Raw genomic sequence first — 18,899 nt, forward strand, 5'->3', positions numbered from 1 at the left:
TCAGGGCCTGCTGATGGGAAAAAATGTCCCCGTTAAAGAATCAAGAAGCATACATCTCAACCACTTTTTCAGTCCCTCATCTTTCCTGTGTTTCCTTTATAGTTCCTTAGAGGGACTAAGGGTAGGCAGGACAGCAACATTTATGCAAGACATAGCCTAGAGTCTGACAATGATTAAAACCTACATAACTCAAAAGGATTATACCTGACCATCTTCTAACCTTGGGCCCTTGGTCGCTTCAAGGGTACAACTGAAACCTCTGTGCCTCCATTAGCAGCAGGAGGGCAGGAGAGGTACAGTCCCCAGATGCTCAGGGTGGCTAGAGAAACATCTGGATTTGAAGAAGGTGATCACAGAGATAAGAACAGATTCCAGGGCAAGAGACTGCTCCTGTACCGAATAGCACCGGGAATAGGTAACATTAGGAGGCAGTGAGGGAGGAGAGTGGGAAGAGGATGAGCAGCCAGCACTACAGCCACAAGGCAGCCTGGCCCCAATCCCATCCAAGCAACTAAATGCAAGTCGCATAACCTCAGGGCAGAGAGGAGAAAGGAGCAGGTGGGCGCTCCTGCCAGAAGTGCAAGAAGCAAAGCAGTCAGTCCCAGCCAGGGCAGTGGCGGCAGCCCGCTCAGTGGCAGGGGTACCGTAGAGGCACTCGGGGTCATCCTGGCCTGAGCGCAGCCAGTTCCGGAAGAGCCGCAGGTGGTAGGAGCACTGGTGCAGGTGATGTGCCAGCGCGGCGTCCAAGGACACCGGCCGGCCCCCCGTGCAGTCAGAGGAAAAACCGCGCAGCAGCCGGACCACAGGGTGCTGGTCATCCAGCAGCTCTGGAGGGGCTGGGGGACCACAGCAGGAAGCACGGAGATAAAGAGAGAGAAGAGGGAGAGACAGTGAGGGGGCGCTGGATGACAGACGCACTCCTGGGAGGCAGGGCCATTCAGCTCCAAGGTGAGCTAAGAGGGGAGCAGAGACATCAGAGCCATGGTCAGAGCCATGGGGCAGCCCTCGCAGCGGGGAAGAGTACTGGCATCATGCTAAGAGAAGTCTGGAAGAGCTGAGTCTAAAAGAACGGGCAAGTGAGACCCCATCGTGCAGCAGCCCCACCCCCGCGTCTTGTTGTGCAGAATTCAGTCAGTGCTTACAGACTGCAGTCACATCTTTCTGGACTGGGTGAGCTGGCCATTCTGTAGCTGGGAACTCCAGTGTCCCTGATCGTTCTTGGACAAAGCCTAGTTAGGGCTCGCTTCTCAGATGAATGTATTTGCAAGGTTGGGATAGAGATGAAAAGATTCAAAGTCACTGGGAGAAGGTCAAGAATGGTATAGGTGATTGAGATAAAGCCTGAAGCTAAATGGCTCCTAAAGACTCAGACCCGGTCCTCTGGACCAGACTCTGAGCCAGCCACAGACAAGGATGGTGTTAGGCAGCTGACACAGATGAGCAGCAAACCAGGTGACCTTTAAAACAGCATGTAAAAAAATGGAATCAATATGTGAAAATGCCAATACTGATTAATCATCCTTCACTCTTGTTCAAATACAGCCTTTAAAAAGGTACAGGGTCTTATAAACTGATGATAGGATCTACAGAAAGTAGGATCAAGGATGGTGGGAACAACTGCTCACAACTCCCAGACCAGAGGTGGGATCCACAGGGTGACCCATGTGACTATGGTTCCCAAGACCCTAGTTCAGATGTCTAGAGATTTCTGTATCCATGGTCACACAACTATCTGGGTCCCTAGAAGAGAATGGGCTGGGCAGATCTGGTGGGCACACTGACGCTCTGGATGAGGGAGAGCCACAGTGTCTTTCCCACTATATTAGTTCACCTTGGTAAGTTCAGCGTGCAGTTTAGTAAGGGGCCATACTTCCATACTTGAGGCAGGCAGAGGATGTGACGGCAGCTTACCAGGAATACAGGCAGGGATGGGCGGAGGGATGTTCTCCTAACAAAGCAAGGAAGTAGCAGTGCCTGGCCTCCTTCTCAAAGCCAGGTCCAGTTTCTCCAGCTGCTATTTCAAAGCCACGCATCATGGCAAAGAGATGGTAATGATGGATGGTAGGTTGGCACACTGTTGTGAACTAAGCTGCTGCAAGCAATTGTGGACAGAGCATCTACTCTGTAATTGCTGGGTCGGTCCAGTCACATTTGGCCATGGGGTAAAGCCCTCATATTGTCTTGAGGGCCAAATTAAATCTAGATAATCTCAAGCAAGAGACATAAGAACTCCAAGTCTATTTCTCCTAGATCCCAGATTCTGGTTTCTCAGGCACTTTAGCCTTCAAGCTCAAGTGCAAGAACAAAGGCCAGCAGAACCCTGAAGATGCATGCAGGGTATTGGAGGGGATCTTGAAATTACTCTCCTGCATGGTAATTGTCCAGGTCTTTCTTCCTCTCCTCCTTTTGGTAGAATTAATTCTTCTTTTCTTCAATTGGTAAAGCTGCTAACCAAGGCTTCAGGAAACTAGAGATACATACAGAGGCTTAAGGATCTATTTGGGGGATTTGGATCTTTTCTCACAGATTACTTAGGCGAGTTGTGATTTAGCTCTGAGGTCAGGGGCCCAAGTTCCTAGTACTATCTTCTGTACCCTCCCTAAGTAACAAGCCTCCAAGTCCAAATCCCAGGCGTAGTGTTGGTGCATGAGGTTATACTCTGGAGATGACTGTGGCATGAAGGCCAGAAGAGCTTGAGGCTAACCACACAGTCAGGCCACTCGGAATGGGAAGATCCTGTCACAGGCACAAATGGGAGCAGAGGATGGGGGTAGGGTGTAAACTGAAAATGTATAGACTAGTCAGACTAGGGAGACCCCAGCAGTGCTGAGTGGAGAGGTATGGCCTGAACTGGCTGAGAGACAGCAGCTGCCACTGGCTAAGGAGCAGGTGATCAGTACCTGGAGTTTCTTCCAGCCAGGAGGCCAGGCTAATTTCACCTCCCTCAGAGAGTCTTAGCTCTTGAACAGAAGAAAATCATATCAAACAAAATTGGATTTACCTTGAAGATAAGATACAACTGCAGAGAGAAACTAAGGATACAAAGGATAAAGCAAAGGTGAAGTCCTGGGCTCCTCACCACATCCTACAAATGAGACCACAGCCCTTCAGTCTGGGTTTACACAGATCTCTAAACTCTCCCACCTTAGAGTGGGCAGACCCTGTTCTTCAGTATTCTTTTTTTTTTTTTTCAGTATTCTTGAAATATGATTTATTCCTAAGCTCCCCCAGAATCCCCAGTAGATATCCTCCTCTTTACCTCCCCTTCTATGAGGCCACAGTGCTACAGAGAGGCTGGGGCAACATGGAAACCACGTGTAAACCCTCAAGGCACAATTCTTTTTCCTGAACCTACCACCTCCTACTCCTCTCTTTCTCTCTTTTATCCCATATCAATCTGGACTCCTGTTTTGTAGGCCCAGGCCCTAGATTAGTAGTAACATAAAGCAGATGTCAGGAGCACAAGAGCCACACAAAATACACACAATGGTGGGAGACAGGAATACAGAGATGGAACACAATATGCTCAAGACTAATGCCCTTTACGAGTAGGCTTGGGAACTGGGGACCACAGCATTGTTCCACAAGCAAATTAGTTGTCCACTCCAACAAAAGAACTGGTGAAAAAAATAGGAAGGTCAAAATTATATAAGCTGAGGAGTTGGGGAAAAAAAGAGAAAAGAAATGGGGATGATACAGGAAATACTACTCTCTTCCTAAGAAGGGAAACCATTATCATGTTTGTACAAAGCCTGGCAGTCATGTGATGGGAAAGGAAGAGGTGTAACTCGTTTTGGTGACAATGCTGAAAAAAAGTGACACAATGGCGATGAAGGTGACCACAGAAGTAAGACCTTGAGTTGCCCCAGGGATCGGGGCAGCCAGGCTGCGGCTGAGGCTAAGGTCTGTCACAACAAGGAGTATACCCCAGAAGGGACAGTTAGTGAGTGGTTCATTCAGAGACAGCAGGGTGTCAACACAGTGGAGGGAGAGGGAAGTCAGTGTCAGAACTCAGAGGTTAAATGTCTGGCGGTGACATGGTGAGGAGGAATGACGTTGAGTCAGAAGCAAACGTACCGTTAGTCGGATGCTTTGCAAACGACACAGAAAATCGTTTTACGGCCGGGACAAACAAGAGCTCTGGGGAGAAAAGACATCACGGGGATTATACCCACCGCGGTCCCCGCCCTCTGCTCTGGAATTTGTTCACAACATACTCTGTTCTTCACTGTTAGTAACAATCTGCTCCCACCCCCACCCTGTAGGTCCCTGTCTACTGTATTTCAATCTTTTCCTTTGGATAATCTCCTCTCAGGAATCCGTGTGTCATCTCTACCACAATAAGGCCCCACAAACAGCCCTAACCTCACCACCACATCCTCTTTTTGGTCATTCGGAAATAAAAACCTTTGCAGAAGCTCTCATCCCTTCCCCCGATCTCTTCCCAGGTTGTTTTTCCTGCCTTGGCTGAACAACGTCCCCATTCCTGACCTCCTACATTTTCAAGGTATCACTCATTCTTCCTGACCACGGGTCGCCCTTTTTGGTCCTTACCCCTAAAGGCCAGAATCCAGGAAAGAATACGAAGGTGGGGTAAACTGATGCGGCAGGGCTGTATGTGGGAGATTATGAAGGGATAAGCATAAATAAGTAGTATTCATATGGCGAGAGGGAATGCAAATGGAGGGGTGGTGGGGGTCCTGGTTCTTTCTCCCCTCGATAACTGATGCAGGAAACTCATAAGGCCAGTGTCAGTGCCATTTAAGCATGAATTGTTCTTGAGCTGTGTCTTTGCTGGCAGACGCATGAAGAAAATTGTTGCCCTCCCCAAACCCACCCACATACCATCTCGGTGCTTCAGACTGGCGGGTGGAAGCTTTTTGCCTTGGCTGCGGGCGTAGTCCTGAAGATTCGGGGCGCTGGAGGAGCCACCCAGCACTGTGGTGCTGAACAGCCCCGTGCACTGTGAGCCTGCAAGGCCGGGAGTGCATTAGTAGCCACGCAAAGCTGCAATTACCGCACAGAAGTACACACGACTTCACATGACAACATCAGGACACACATACACATAATCATTCAGAGCCACCACCCAGTGGCCACCTCTCACAACCACAGACAGCTATCACTACGGTCCATAGCCACGCTGGGCAAGCAGAGTGAGGAGTCTCCCGAAAGTCTGCTTGACGGATACAAGAGGCCACTACGAATACAGGGTTAGTCATATTAGGGGCGTCAAAGAGCTACTCAAGAGGGATAAACTGTGCTCTCTAGGTGGCTCCCAGGAATGTTCGAAGAACAGGTGGATTCCTCTTGCTCTCTCTAGACATAATTCAGTGCTCCTTATGCTCAAAATAGGGTTAGAAGAACCCAGAGATCGAGTCCCTTATATGTGTGAAAGGAAAGAACTTTGATTGGAACTAGAAACCAAGTTTTGAGTAGTCAACTCAAATACCAAGTTCTCATAAGTTCCAATTCCCCCTGTTTTTCATCCAACATTCCCTCCCTTCTGTTCTCCTTTAGCCTTTTTACCTTTCCCAAGAAAGTATGAGACTCACTAAATTTTTAAAGCTGGCATGGATTTAAAGATTGTCCAGTTCAACCTCTTGATTTTAGAGATGAAGAAACTGAGATTCAAAAAGGATGTCATTTGCTCAAGGTCATACAGTTTGTTTAGAGCTAAGCTGGACTATAATCCGGGTCTCCTAACTCTTAGGATCAACTGTATTGTTAGAAAGGAAATAATGATTTTTTTTTCATTGGGAAGAAACATAGCATTGTTTCTGAAGTGAAAATAGACACAGATTGAAAGGCATGTGAGGGCTCAGGTGATTTATGTAGAACATGCCTACTAACCGCTGAGCATCCTACTCAGGAAAACCTGATGAGCAGAAAAACAGCAAAACTCACATGCTTTTTCTGCTCTTGTAAGTTTGTTGTCTTGTAAGTCTTATGCTCATTGCCAGATGCTCACAATGTAAGTTCAAAGAAAGCAAAGAGACCTCTTGCCAATAAGAGGAGTAAACAAAACTTGAAAAATCCCTGAAGCAAGTAAATCAAGTGAGTCATGTCTCAAATCAAGAGTAGGGTTGGGCCCCTCCATGGTCCCTTCTCCTACCTACTACAGCCCACAAAGAGACAATGGGCAGGAGGAAACAAGATTAACATCGCAATTTGTGGGATCTTCTCCTCCACTTCTAGATCCATCTTAGCCAAGACCCCGGGTTTGGCGTGGGAACTTGACATTCATATGGCAAATGGACAGAGGGAGAGGAGGTCAGTTTCCTTTGAGCCCATAGAGAAGGGATTTGCTTTCAGGGGCCCCAACACTTCAGGGTCATCACAGATATCAACAAGTTCAGATGGCTAATAACTTCCGCCCTGGAACCGTGCACCATTCCTCTATGTGGCATATTCTCCTACATTTCACGTGCAAACCACCTCTAGGATAGAGCTCAAGAGAGAGACAAGGATTGCTAAATGTCTGCTTTTCTTCAGAGAAGCTGAAGCTGGCTGGCTCTATCCCAGACCACCCCCAGGCTTTGTTCTACATTCACTTCCTCCACTGGGGGATTTTTCTGGTGTAGTCCTGCCAGTGCTGTACTGCTCAGCGTTGGATCATCTCAGCGGGTAGTCTGTACCTTAGCACCACCATCTGTCCACCGCACTCAGATCTCTGCGTTGTTCTTGACAGCACTGCCTCTTAACTGGGCCAGACATACCCATCCTCTTTCCCAGCGTACCTGAAACCCAGTCTTTTCTGGGGCTTCTGGGGGAAAGAATTCCATAGCACAGATCTAGACACTAGTCATTTGTTTTTCATGCACCAAACCATCTACTTCTTTCTAGGGCTCCAGAAGACAATCTACTCCCATACAATTAGCCTGGAAAGTTCCCCCAAACCCTTCTTCTCCTTGCTGGTCCAAATGCTGGCCATTTGGGGGCCAGGAAATTAGGTGCCAAAGAGAAAAGTAACAGAAAAATGAAAGCAGCACAATGGGACAAGATAGAAAAAACAGAGTCTAGACCCCACAACATGTGTCTAACTGCCAGGTCTGGGTCCTGGCTCACGGGCACTGTCCAAAGATAGCCCCTCCCAAGGACCACTCCCCACTCCCAAAGAATACAATACCCTCTTAGGCTTGGTCCTTCCTGTAGTCTGTGTTCTTAGGAAAGGTTGAATGATGTTCTCCACCCCTCTCCAGGAATCAAAAAAATCAAGAGACATTCCCTCAAAGTCCTGAGAGAAGCCTCTGCCACTACACCAGTCTCAGATTTGTCCCTCAATTTTCAGGAAGGAAGGAAAAAAAATTACAGGATTAGGAGATGATGAAGGGGAGGGCGTGGAGGTAGGAGGGGCCAGAGCAGGGATGTAATAAACACAGGTCTCAAAGGAAGACATAGCGCAAGTTTTCCAAATGAGGAACATGACCCCTATTGAGGTGGGGGTTGGGGGAGGGGGCTCACAAGTACATCTGTTTATAGCTTTGTCTCTGATGACTCTGAATGGTCACTGTTTCTATGGACCCTTAATGTCTGGGCTAGACTAAAGGGACAGATAAGGAATAAGAAGTGAAGCCAGAAAAATGCCCTCAGTCAAAGAAATGGGGGTTGGTGTAGAAAACCAAAATACAAACACCATCCTGGAATGGAGACAATCACCTGGGGTCAAACTTCACATCTGAATATGGTTTCTCCCACGACATCCTCCCCAGCCCCATCCAACAACTCCACCAACTAGAGGACCCGAACTCCCATGACTACGGTTTCCCACAATAAAACTCTAAAGAACAGACAGACACCCCTTCCCAACAATGGTCAGAGATGCTGGAAAGCCATACCTAGGCCGCTCTGCTTCATCTCTGTCGGTGGCCGTGAAGATGAGAAGAGTCGGTGCCCACCAGGCCTCGAGGAGGAGGTCTCAGAAAGCACCTGGGGAAAGAAGACTGTGTGAACACTGAGACACTTCAGCGGAGAAGTCTAAACCCAGGCCCTGAGTTCCTGCCCCTGTGAAACCAAGCAATGTCATAAAGTTTAAGAACCAGAGTACTTCTGTGGGAAAGAAGAATACAAAGTCTAAGAATGCGTTTTACAGAGGAAACTGCCCAGGGGACCCTTCTATACTAGAAAGTACTTCTGTTTCCAAGATGCCTGTCCCTGCAGCCCTCCAATCCCAAATCTGAGAAACCATTAGTCAACCATTCTCAGTTCTCAGCAGGGCACGGTTCCTTCATCTTTATATCCTTCCGCAGAACTCAGAAAGCCCATCACAATAGCTCAGCCACAGTAAGAAGTAAAGCCCGCCCATGCCCACTTCTTTCCACGGACAGTTGTGGTTACAGCAACCATACTTAGTTTCTTTCTTTAAAAAAAAAAAAAAAAATACTTATTTGGCTTCACTGGGTCTTAGTTGCATCGTGCTAGGTCTTCAGTCTTCATTGCAGCATGTGGGATCTACTTCTGTGACCAGGGATTGAACTCTAGCCCCCTGTACTGGAAGCATGCAGTCTTAGCCACTGGACCATAAGAAGTCCCCATACTTAGTTTCTTATTTGAACCAGAAGCCCTCCCCTCCACTCCTAGAGACATGAAATGAATTTCCAAAAAGCCTACAAGAGTTCAGTCACACAACCCCCAGCACACACCCTCCTCAGCAGCGTTCTGAGTCCCTAAGTCCCAGAAGGCAAAGACAAGGGCAATCAAGGAAGACGAGGTACACAGGGACACGTGTCCGCAGGAGGCCAAGTGCATGGTGGACACAGCCCGGGACTGTAGGCTGATGGTGGGGGAAGGCCAGGGGAGGTCCCCTGACCTCTGGTGGTGCCCTCCCCTCAAGGGGATTAGGTCCAGGCTCCCCGTGCACTGAATGTTCATGACCTGCAATCAGGCCGAGTGGAAAACCGGCCATGCCTCCTCACACCCCAGGCTCTCCAAAGCCTTAATGTCCACTGGGCAGAGACAGTTGTAGGGCCAGAGAGGACGATCACCTAGGGCATGGCTGCTATGAAGGCCACAGGTTTTTAAATTCTAAACCAGTCCAAACACATAAGAGAAGAAGGGACGAAGAGAAGGGTCACAGTTGATAAGAAAAAGACTACTGATGCCTATATTTATAAAACAAGGAGAGGAACTATTACTATGAAAAGGCTGCATGAACAAGCAGCAGAGAGAAGATTTTATTGCAAAGCTGAGGAGCATATCTTGGGCAACCATCAGCCTGAAGAGCCATGGTACAAGAAGAACCAGTAACTGAGAGATAGAAATCTGATGACAACAGGAAGCTTCCTGTAAGCCTGAAAGAAAGAAATCAATTTCATCAAGTCGGGAAGATAACACACTGGGAGCTCTGCTTTGCCTATGTCTCTTGACTGCTTAAATCAGAAGAAAAGGGGGTCCAGCACAACAGGGCCAGAGGGGCTGACGTGAATGGAGAAGACACTGGATGTGGAGGAGAAGTCTATTACTTGACAATTATATGTCATTCTGTCCAAGTGGTCTACCCACATGAGTCGGCAGGGTTCTAATGTACTGTGGATACTAAGTTAACATATCTTAAGGAGTGAATGATACATACCCCACCTAAAGAAACTGAGTATTCATGACCTCAAATCCACCTTAATGTAATCAGAAAGAAAAAGATGAGTCTAGGACAGAGGCTGTAGTTTGTCTTCTCCAAAATCTGAACCATGAACCTTTGGCTGAACCTATGTAAGCTAATCATAGATTCTTCTGACATACTTCAAAGTGGAAAGGCCAGTTCCTCTAAGACAGATAACTGGTACCAAACCAAGTGAACAGATTCATCTGTCAAAGCAGGACCCACACCAGTCATGGTCCTGAGACACGGCTAAATCATGGGGTCAAAGAGTGTCAATGAGCCAAAGAAGGAAAGGATCTCTCCAGGAAGAAAAGACCAAAACTTTGGTTTTTACCCCAGGATAAAATGTAAGATTTACAAAAATCCTTTCCTCTAGGCTAGAACCAGAGCTAGACACAAACTCCAAGCACAGCAGAACACAGGCCCAGGTTGATAAACCTCATCCAAACAAAGGGGAGACAGACAGAACTCCAGGCTTGATTCCCTTTCTGGAATGAGAGTATAGATAACTCTAAAGGGGTTAAATGAAAGTGCCATTTTTAGTAAAGTGATATTTACTACCATCAGAGCCATAATATTTACCCAAGACAGCAAGAAGATGGAGAGGGCTTGGCCTTTAATCAACTGGGGGATTGGGGGCAGGAGGAGAAGGGGACGACAGAGGATGAGATGGCTGGATGGCATCACTGACTCGATGGACGTGAGTCTGAGTGAACTCCGGGAGTTGGTGATGGACAGGGAGGCCTGGTGTGCTGCGATTCATGGGGTCGCAAAGAGTCAGACACGACTGAGCGACTGATCTGATCTGATCTGATTGTCCTCATTGCCAACTGTTTACTGAACATCTATATGATGATGAGTATTACTTGTATTCACATATTACAGATGAAAAAAATTGAGGCTTGGAGAAGCTGCCTGTCCAAGGTCACACAGCATCTATCAAAAGAGATTTTAGCCCAGAGTTCATGCTGTTTCTATTACATTCTCTTCATTTTCTTTTAAAGAACTGCCTTTTCAAATGCATCCAGAGGCCTCCTCCTCAATCTCATCTCTTGAAGTCCTTGTCTCTCAGATGGCCCTCATCAGCATCTCAGAAGGAGCCTCCAGCTTAAAGGAGCTTTATGGGGAGACCAGCTATGAAAGTGACATTAAGGGTTACATATACATCAGGGGCAGGAGGACTCTGCTTAAGGTCCTGAGAATTCCACTGAAGGGATTCAGAGATTCACAGATATTGTCCCATGAGCATTTCTACTACTTCCTTCTCCCAGGCCCCTCCCATTACCTCCATGGAGCCGGCTTTGCGGTTACGAATGAGGGGTGATCTCTTTGGGAGGCCGGGGCCCTCAGAGGGCAGAGGCGAGGTCTGCAATGCTCGGTCTGGCTCATCTGATGCCTTCCCAGGGCACAGGTCCTCCACGCTGCCTTGGTCTGCTTTCCTCTCCTCATTCTACCCAACAGCAGGCACAGAAGGGAGAGGTGTTAATGGCCTCCAGCCTCCTACTCCAGTCTCTCCAATCCTTTCAACTTCCCTGTACTGTTTCCGAGTTTCCCACCACTTGGTTCCTAAATCTTCCCGTCCCAAATCCCAGCACTCTGACCCACCTCAGAAGAGGCTGGACGGAATCCACAGCCAGTGGGGGCACTGCCTTCTTCCTCGACACCTTTCACTCCAGGGCTGAAGTGCAATTCAACGTGGAACCGCTCCTCCGACAAGGGATCCTACGGGGCATCACCAGAGGAAGGGGAAGTTAGCGAAGTTGAGTATGGTGGTGGAAGACCAGGCAGGGACGATGGAGAAACTCAAGAGGTCACATCCTCCCAGGGAGGGCTGAGGTTTCAGTGTCTCACCCTCCTCTACAGTAACAGCTCCCCACAGTCTAGTCTCATGGGATCCTCATGTCCTCACCTCCACGTGACTTTCCAACTTCCAGTTCTACAATGGAAGTAGAATGGGGAATCCCCCCCAACCATCTCCTACAGGAATTCAGCTTTGCTACAGTACACACAGCAGTACATTTAAAGGTATCTTTGGGGAGCCAGGTGAATAAGGTATATGTGTAACTGTTTGAGAGGAGAAACATTATTTTTTCTCATTATAACACCGTTCAAATTCCATGCCCTCCCTAATGTCAGAGCTCTGTTCTCTGGTATCTCTGACTCAACATCAACCCAGACCATGTCTTTCATTCCAGGGGGAACCTCCTGGACACGCTCTGCGTGCTGCACTTAGACACCACACGTAACTGGATTCCACAGATTCTAAGGATAAGAAAGTTTTCCCCTAAAAGGGATGGAGGAGAAAGAAGGGGCCCCCTCCTCATCCTGCCCTGTTAGCTCCTCACCCGGGTGTTGTCCTCATAGAGCATGATGACAATCTGGGTCATGTAGTTGAGCTCTGAGATGGCACTGAGATAAGCCAAAGCTCGCTGCCACTGTGTATCCTTGGTTTCCTGCCAAATGCGAGAAGAGGTGGGCCAGTGCCCAAGGATGAGGGCATCAGCAAATGGGCAGGGAGACATGGAAACTAGAGGAAGCTTGCAGTGAAAAAAATGAGGAGGAGAGCAAAAGAACGCTGGGACAGGAAGCTCATAGGCTGAGGGAAAAAGGAAGATCCTTACATCCAGAAGTCCCCCATAGCGGAAGACACTCAGTAGGGAGTGCACGTGGCTTTCACTGGTGAAGTAGAGACGTGTTCGAACATGGCGGCCTGGAGAGAGCACCCCTCGGGAGTACCTGAGACAACAGCCAGGTCACTCACACTGTCAGCCCATTGTCTTCCCGGCCCACCACAAACTCCCTCCTCCCGCCTCAAAGCCTCTCTCCTTTCCATCCCAGAACCCCCTTCCATTCTCAGTTCCCCAAGCGGTCTGGCCTGGGTTCCTCCAGAGCTCCCTGACACGCCCCCTCCCTCCATCCAGCACCCCGCCCAGCCCTCCCTCACAGGGGATGCAGCTTGTTGACAGACTCATCCTCGTGGGTTCTCTGCAGGTCAAGCAGTATCTTCCGCAACAGTGGGAGACAGAAGCCCACGGCAATTTCCAGTTTCTCCTCCCGGCTGATCCCATATTCCTAGGGGCCACAGGCCAGGAATAAGCATCTCGACAAATCTCTTTTTCCTCTCGCCTCATACTCCCAGGCCCAAGGTCATGCTTGTCTTCACCTCGGGTCTCGGGCTCCTTCCCAGTTCACAGCATTCCTCCTCCCTAGGTTTCTCCCCAGTTAGCCTCTTCGGCTTCCTCAGAGCCAGTATTGTAGCAACTCAACTAATCCCTTCTCTAGCTTCTATCCCCTGGTCCCCACCGCATGCCTCCTTTCTGCCTTTTCTCTCCTTCCTGCCCAGTGCCCCTGGCCCCAGACTCGATCCCTTCCGTGAGACACACCTGGGGAATGACTACATCAGCCAGCGCCTTAGAGAGACGGAGCAGCTCTGCTGTGCCTTGAAGTCCCAGACTCCCATTGTGCTGTACATCATACTTGACACAGTCGTAGATGTCAGGGATCTTACTGATGTCATAGCGCCCACTCTTCTGCCGGAAGTCACGCTCCAGCTTGCTCCAACGCTGCAGCATCAGCTCTAGTGTCTCGCTGTGGTAGAGCTGCAGGTCTGGAAGGCGGACAGACAGTCAGAGAGAACCAGAGGCTTTACCTCTAACCGAAGGCCCTGGCACACCTGAAGCAGAGCCACAGAGATGAGGATGACTTGTCTCAGACATGTAGGAGAGGGCACACGGTGGCCTGAGGAACCCATCCATACCCAAAACCCTGAAAAGGAAGACAGCAGTGTTCGAACTCACCTACAGACTTGGGGTCCTGCATCCGTTCCCGGATCTGGTGAGTGAGGTTTTCAATCAGGTCAAATACTTGATCACAGACCTTCACAGGATTCTGGATAACAGCCATGGAGCTGAGGAGGGAAGTGCTTCCAGTGGGAGCCAGCTGTGGAGAACAGAGACATGGAGAACAAGACAGACTCAGTGCCAACTGCCCAGGCTCCTGTGCACTCATCACAGAGACTGCCAGCAAACCGGCTCTGTCTGTCGGCTCACTCCCACAAGCATTCCCAGGCTTCTGGGAACACTAGCAGTTCCAGTGAGGGGACTGGCCTAGCATACAGCTACCTGAGAATGGGTCATCTTAAAAGTTTTGAAGTCCAAGGAAATAAAACAGATCTAGGTCTTCTTGGGGCTTCTAAAATACTCAGAGAAAATGCTGGGGAATAAAGATTCAATGCAAATCCCCACAGAATGTTTTCATGAGTGGATAATAGAAATGACATTATCTTATTCCTCTAAACAAGGTGCTAGCTTGAACCTAGAGCAGAGGTGCCGCCTCAGAACTAAGTCCAACTCAAGCATGTAGGATGGTCCCAGTCAATGAAGAACGGGGAGAGGGCGAGGAGACCGCAGGTGGAATGCACGCATTCTACCTCACTCCTCACAGGTTCCATTCTTGCTGGCCAAGGGTAGCAAGGCAAAAAGGAAAAGATGCCTTAGCATTTTTTGATTTGACATTGAGCAATGACTTGGAAAATAAGGTAGCAAGGTCCTGCCCCTTTATCGAGGCCAGCTCAGAGAAGAGCACAGAAAATGCTATTCTCTAGAACAGATCCTAAGCATCCGGGCAACTTTAAGAAAGACCCTGGAGAGAGGTCTCAGAAGAAGCTGAACCTGCCGCCACCTTGATCTTGGACTTCCAGCTTCCAGGACTGTGAGAAAATAAATATCTGTGGTTCAAGATAAAAAAAAAAAAAAGAAAGACCCTAAGCAAGACCAGTTGAGCCTAGAATGGTGAGTGAGAAGATAAAAATGGTTTTTGTCTTAAGTTACTGAGTTTGGGGTGGTTTTTAATACAGCAGTAGACAAATTGAAAAATTCTTTTATTGAAAATCCTTGGGATCAGCTGTGTTTTGGAACTGAGAATTTTTTGGACTTTAAGAAGTTAATACAGAGCATATGCCATATGTTAGATAATACCTCCAGCAGGGCCTAGGTCATAACCAAACACTGTTCTATTTCTGCAGCAAAATGTATATGATTATTTTACACAAGATGGGATAAACAGGGATTAGAAAGAGTCTTATCATGTTGGATTTTGCTGCCAAAGGAGTATCTTCTTTTTAAATTTATTTATTTTTGGCTGCGCTGGGTCTCTGTTGCTGGGCTTTCTCTAGTTGTGGTGAGCAGGGGCAACTCTCTGGTTGTGATGCATGGGCTTCTCACCGCGGTGGCTTCTACTGTCTCAGAGCACAGGCTCTAGGGCATGCGGGCTTTAATAGCCGCAGCGCTCAGGCTCAGTGGTTGCCGTTCCCTGACTCTAGAGCACGGGCTCAGCAGTAGTCACGCATGGATTTAGCGGCTCTGAGGCATATGGGATCTTCCTGGATCAGAGACTGAATCTGTGTTCCCTGCACTGGCAGGTGAATTCTTAACCAATGGACCACCAGACTTCCCTGCCAAATGAGTCTTGGTGGCAAGGTTATAAAAATCTTTCTGATTTTCAAAATTCTAGATGACAGATTGTGGACCCATACTTACCTCAAAGGGTGGGCAAGGATTAAATGACTGAATGTATGGAAAGCATGTGAAACAGTGCCTGGCACGTCATAAGTACCATTACTGATGGCTATTATTTAAAATTCTAGGACTTTGGAAGTGGGGTGTATTGGGCACAAAGATAGGGACAGCCTGACCTGATTGTAATCCTCAGGGCCAAAGGGCGCATCCTGCTGCAGAATGTGATGTAGCCGAGCCTTCACACGGTGCTGGCAGCTGCTCAGGGAATCCCCATCGCTGTCCAAGAGCCCGTTCATGTTGGCACTCTTCACCATTTGTACCAAAATGGGTGTCAACTCCCCTTCTAGAGCCAGAAGGCCCTGGAGGGAAAGCACGAAGTCCATCAAGTTTTCCTTCTATTCCACTTCCCCTAGGCTTCGATGGTCCCAGAGATAAAATGGGAGCTGGCTTGGGGGAGCTGGGGTGCAGATCAAGGGACCATCCCATTAAATATTCTCAGTAGCATAGGATGTAGTCATACACAAGCAGAAACTCCTCTGAGTTGGCACACAAATCCTCTGAAATTTCCTGACTAGTTCTCCAAACTGTGCTTCTCTACCTAATGGAAGCTGGGACTGTGGGAGAACTAGAGTGAGCACCTTAGCAAAGGCTGCGGCAGTCATCTGGACACGGCCCTCATCAGAGGCGTAAATCTTGAGATCGTGGCGGAAAGTGCTATGGAGACGAAGCAGCCCACAGCCAGGAAAGCCAGCATAGTCACCTGGGGGCAAAGGGAAGACCAGAAATGGACGGCTATGCACACCCAAGAATGCGCATTTCCCCTTTAACCTCCCCAATACCTCTGTCCCTTTGTTTCCTCAACTTACTCTCTAATCATCGTATCTCAGCCCTGCTATGTATCTACACCTCCCCGGCCCCCGCCAGACACTCACCCTGTCCTCCAGGGTACATGCAGCGGAAAGCTCGCCCCAGTTCCTCAGCCTGAACACGGCCAGCCGGGGTCAGTTCTCCACCCCACTTCAGTACCAGCAAGAGGGATGGGGCCAGGGCCTCCCGCTGTGTATCTGCAGGAATAAGAGGGAGTGAACAGGTCTAGACCTAAGGAAAACAGTGTGTGCTTAGTCACCCAGTGGTGTCTGACTCTTGCAACCCCATGGACTGCAGCCCACTAGGCTCCTCTGTCCATGGGATTTCCCAGGCAAGAATACTGGAGTGGGTTGCCATTTCCTCCTCCAGGGGATCTTTTCGACGCAGGGATTGAACCAGCATTTCCTGCATTGCAGGCAGATTCTTTACTGTTGAGAAAGTGTGGAAGCACAAGGAAAACAGTGGGGACATCTAAATGCTAAGTCTTCTGAGGAGCCCAGAAAGGTGATTTGGGAGAGAGGTCATCTAAAGGTTCAAGAATAAAAGATGTGAGTAGTAAAGGAAAGAACTGTTATGCCTCACCTTGCCCCTCATTAGAAGCTTTTACTCCATGAGGGTAGTAAGTCAGCTGCACCTTCCGGTTGATGCCTGAGAAGTGACCGTACCTGCAGGATAAACTCACAGTTTGCTTTCTACCCCAGCGCCCAATTCTTATGGCTATTGACACCCTTTTTCCTATTCCCTTTCTCACATCTCCAGCACAGATTTTAACTGCTCCAATTTCCCCGTCTTCTCCTCGATCTCACCACCTGGTTCTTTCTCCAGTTCAGCCAATAGCAGCCGTGTGATGTCCAGCACCTCCTGGAGGAAATAATAGGGTGTCCACGCAGGAGGCCAAGTCCTGGCTGGCTAGGCTTTCATCCTGGCCTCTGTCTTTTCATAGCACTGCTCCTGCCAGCCAGATTCATCATCTTACCTGTAGCTGCTCTGGCCGCTTCAGTTTTAATTTCCCTGTCTTGTAACCACCATGTTTTTCGAATAGACTAAAAAATCTGAAGAAAGGAGGAGAAGCTTCAGTAAGGGCTGAGAAAGGCAAAAAACCTCTGGGAGGTGCCCCTCCCCATTTCCCTTACAAAAACCTATTTGTCTAGATTAGAACACTCGGCTTTTTACCTTGGGTGTGTCACCTCCATCTTCATCTTCTGCTTGGGTGTACGATCCCCATGACGAATGATTGCAATGACACAACGAAGTTCCATCCTAAGACAGGGAATGCTGTTAGAGACACTTCCCCATCCCACCCCACACCGCCACCCATTTCATCCTACTCGCCATGTCAAAGAACACAGGAAAGATTATCTGAGATGAGGAATACAGGTAGGCTCCACCGGTCAGATGGCACAGGGGCAGGAAGTGACCACTGGTCTGACTTAGATGTCTTAAGTGGTTACTCCAGATTTTTAATTTTTACTTTTGCTCACATAGTGCCAGAAGTGGTAGGGACAATGGGAATGTCCTCAGCCTCCATGGGGATGGACCACGGGATCTGGAACTGCGGGGCAAGCTCCCGCATTATGGTGTTCCTAGAAGGGGAAACATGAAGAACCCACGTGAATATGAATGAACCAGAGCTACACATCTGAATGAAGTTCAAAAAAACTAACAATATGTTAATATAAAATCTAAAGACATGCAAAAAAAAAATCCCTATATGTGTAATAAAGATTGTGTTTACCTCTGGGTGGGAGGGGAGGGGATGTTATTAGTAAGGGTTATGTAGGGGCTTCAATTCTATGTGCTTGCTTTTTTTGTTGTTGTTGCACCACACAGCTTGTACGATCTTAGTTCTGTGACCACGTATTGAACCTGGGCCCTCAGCAGTGAAAGTGCCAAGTCCTAACCACTGGGCTACCAGGGAATTCCCTCAACTATATTCTTAATATTTTATTTCTTAAGCTCAATGGTGAATATACCGATACTCACCATAGCCATCATTCCTTAAACATTTTTTAATGTTTTACATATTAAAAAGTCAAGTTGAGAGACAGTGTTATGGTATGATCACATTTAGTACAATAAATGGTCTGTTTATATACAGAAGAAAAAGACATATTGTTATGTCTAAAACAGTTAACAGTAATTCCCTCTGGGGAGAGCCATGTTGGGAAGGCAAGAGAGTTGAGGAGCCCTTTCTCTACTTTCCTTTTTCACTTTTAAATCATTTTTACAGCATTTAAAGTACAGGCAGACCTCAGGGACATTGAGAGTTCAGTTCCAGACCACTGCAATACAGTGAATATCTCTATAAAGTGAGTCACAGGAGTTTTCTTGTTTGGCAGTGGATATGAAAGTTACCGTAGTCTAGTAAGTATGCAATAGTATTATGTATAAAAAAAACAATATACATACATTAATTAAAAAATACTTTATTGCTAAAAAGTGCTAACCATTATCTGAGCCTTCAGCAAGTTCTAATCTTTTTGCAATAGTAACATCAAAGATCACTGATTGCAGATCACTATGACAAGCATAACAAGAAAAATACTGTGAGAATTGCCAAAATGTCACACAGAGACATGAAGTTAGGAAATGCTGTTAGAAAAATGGTGAAAATAGACTTGCTCAAAGGTTGCCACAAACCTTCAAAATGTAAAAAAACACAATACCTGCAAAGTTCAACAAAACAAGGTGTCTTTAAAGTAAAACTTTGCTATTCTCCTCTTTAAGCCCATTCTCCCCAGCCCAGACCACTGTGTCCCTTACCCTAGAATCTTGGCACAATCATCATAGTATTTCATTGAATTCTTGACAAAACTGAAGCCATTGACATCACACACAAAGGAGTGACCATTGGCACGGAGGAGATCAAAACCACAAACTGTTTGCTGCAAGGGGAAGAAGGGAAGATGAGAACAAGAGGG

The 18,899-nt window shown here is 47.8% G+C and overlaps 1 protein-coding gene across 13 annotated transcripts in view; it reads right to left on the reverse strand.

Moving 5' to 3' along the window:
- PPIP5K1 (diphosphoinositol pentakisphosphate kinase 1) overlaps positions 1-18,899 on the reverse strand; it is a 40,077-nt gene that overhangs the window by 12,105 nt on the left and 9,073 nt on the right. For 4 of the 13 annotated variants that reach the window (XM_070358822.1, XM_070358825.1, XM_070358823.1 and 1 more), the window contains 20 exons: positions 18,742-18,863; positions 17,460-17,561; positions 17,152-17,238; positions 16,955-17,030; positions 16,730-16,839; positions 16,561-16,643; positions 16,044-16,175; positions 15,750-15,871; positions 15,288-15,470; positions 13,393-13,534; positions 12,979-13,202; positions 12,540-12,667; positions 12,217-12,331; positions 11,941-12,048; positions 11,201-11,317; positions 10,881-11,045; positions 7,839-7,929; positions 4,846-4,971; positions 4,078-4,140; positions 645-836 (listed from right to left, as the gene is read on the reverse strand). In XM_070358822.1, coding sequence (XP_070214923.1) covers positions 645-836; positions 4,078-4,140; positions 4,846-4,971; positions 7,839-7,929; positions 10,881-11,045; positions 11,201-11,317; positions 11,941-12,048; positions 12,217-12,331; positions 12,540-12,667; positions 12,979-13,202; positions 13,393-13,534; positions 15,288-15,470; positions 15,750-15,871; positions 16,044-16,175; positions 16,561-16,643; positions 16,730-16,839; positions 16,955-17,030; positions 17,152-17,238; positions 17,460-17,561; positions 18,742-18,863 — 2,488 coding nt within the window. The remainder of the gene's footprint in view (positions 1-644; positions 837-4,077; positions 4,141-4,845; positions 4,972-7,838; positions 7,930-10,880; positions 11,046-11,200; positions 11,318-11,940; positions 12,049-12,216; positions 12,332-12,539; positions 12,668-12,978; positions 13,203-13,392; positions 13,535-15,287; positions 15,471-15,749; positions 15,872-16,043; positions 16,176-16,560; positions 16,644-16,729; positions 16,840-16,954; positions 17,031-17,151; positions 17,239-17,459; positions 17,562-18,741; positions 18,864-18,899) is intronic. The other 9 variants (XM_070358830.1, XM_070358834.1, XM_070358826.1 and 6 more) reach the window with 8 other exon arrangements.

This window comes from Bos mutus, chromosome 21, assembly GCF_027580195.1.
Source record: "Bos mutus isolate GX-2022 chromosome 21, NWIPB_WYAK_1.1, whole genome shotgun sequence".
NCBI lineage: Eukaryota > Metazoa > Chordata > Mammalia > Artiodactyla > Bovidae > Bos > Bos mutus.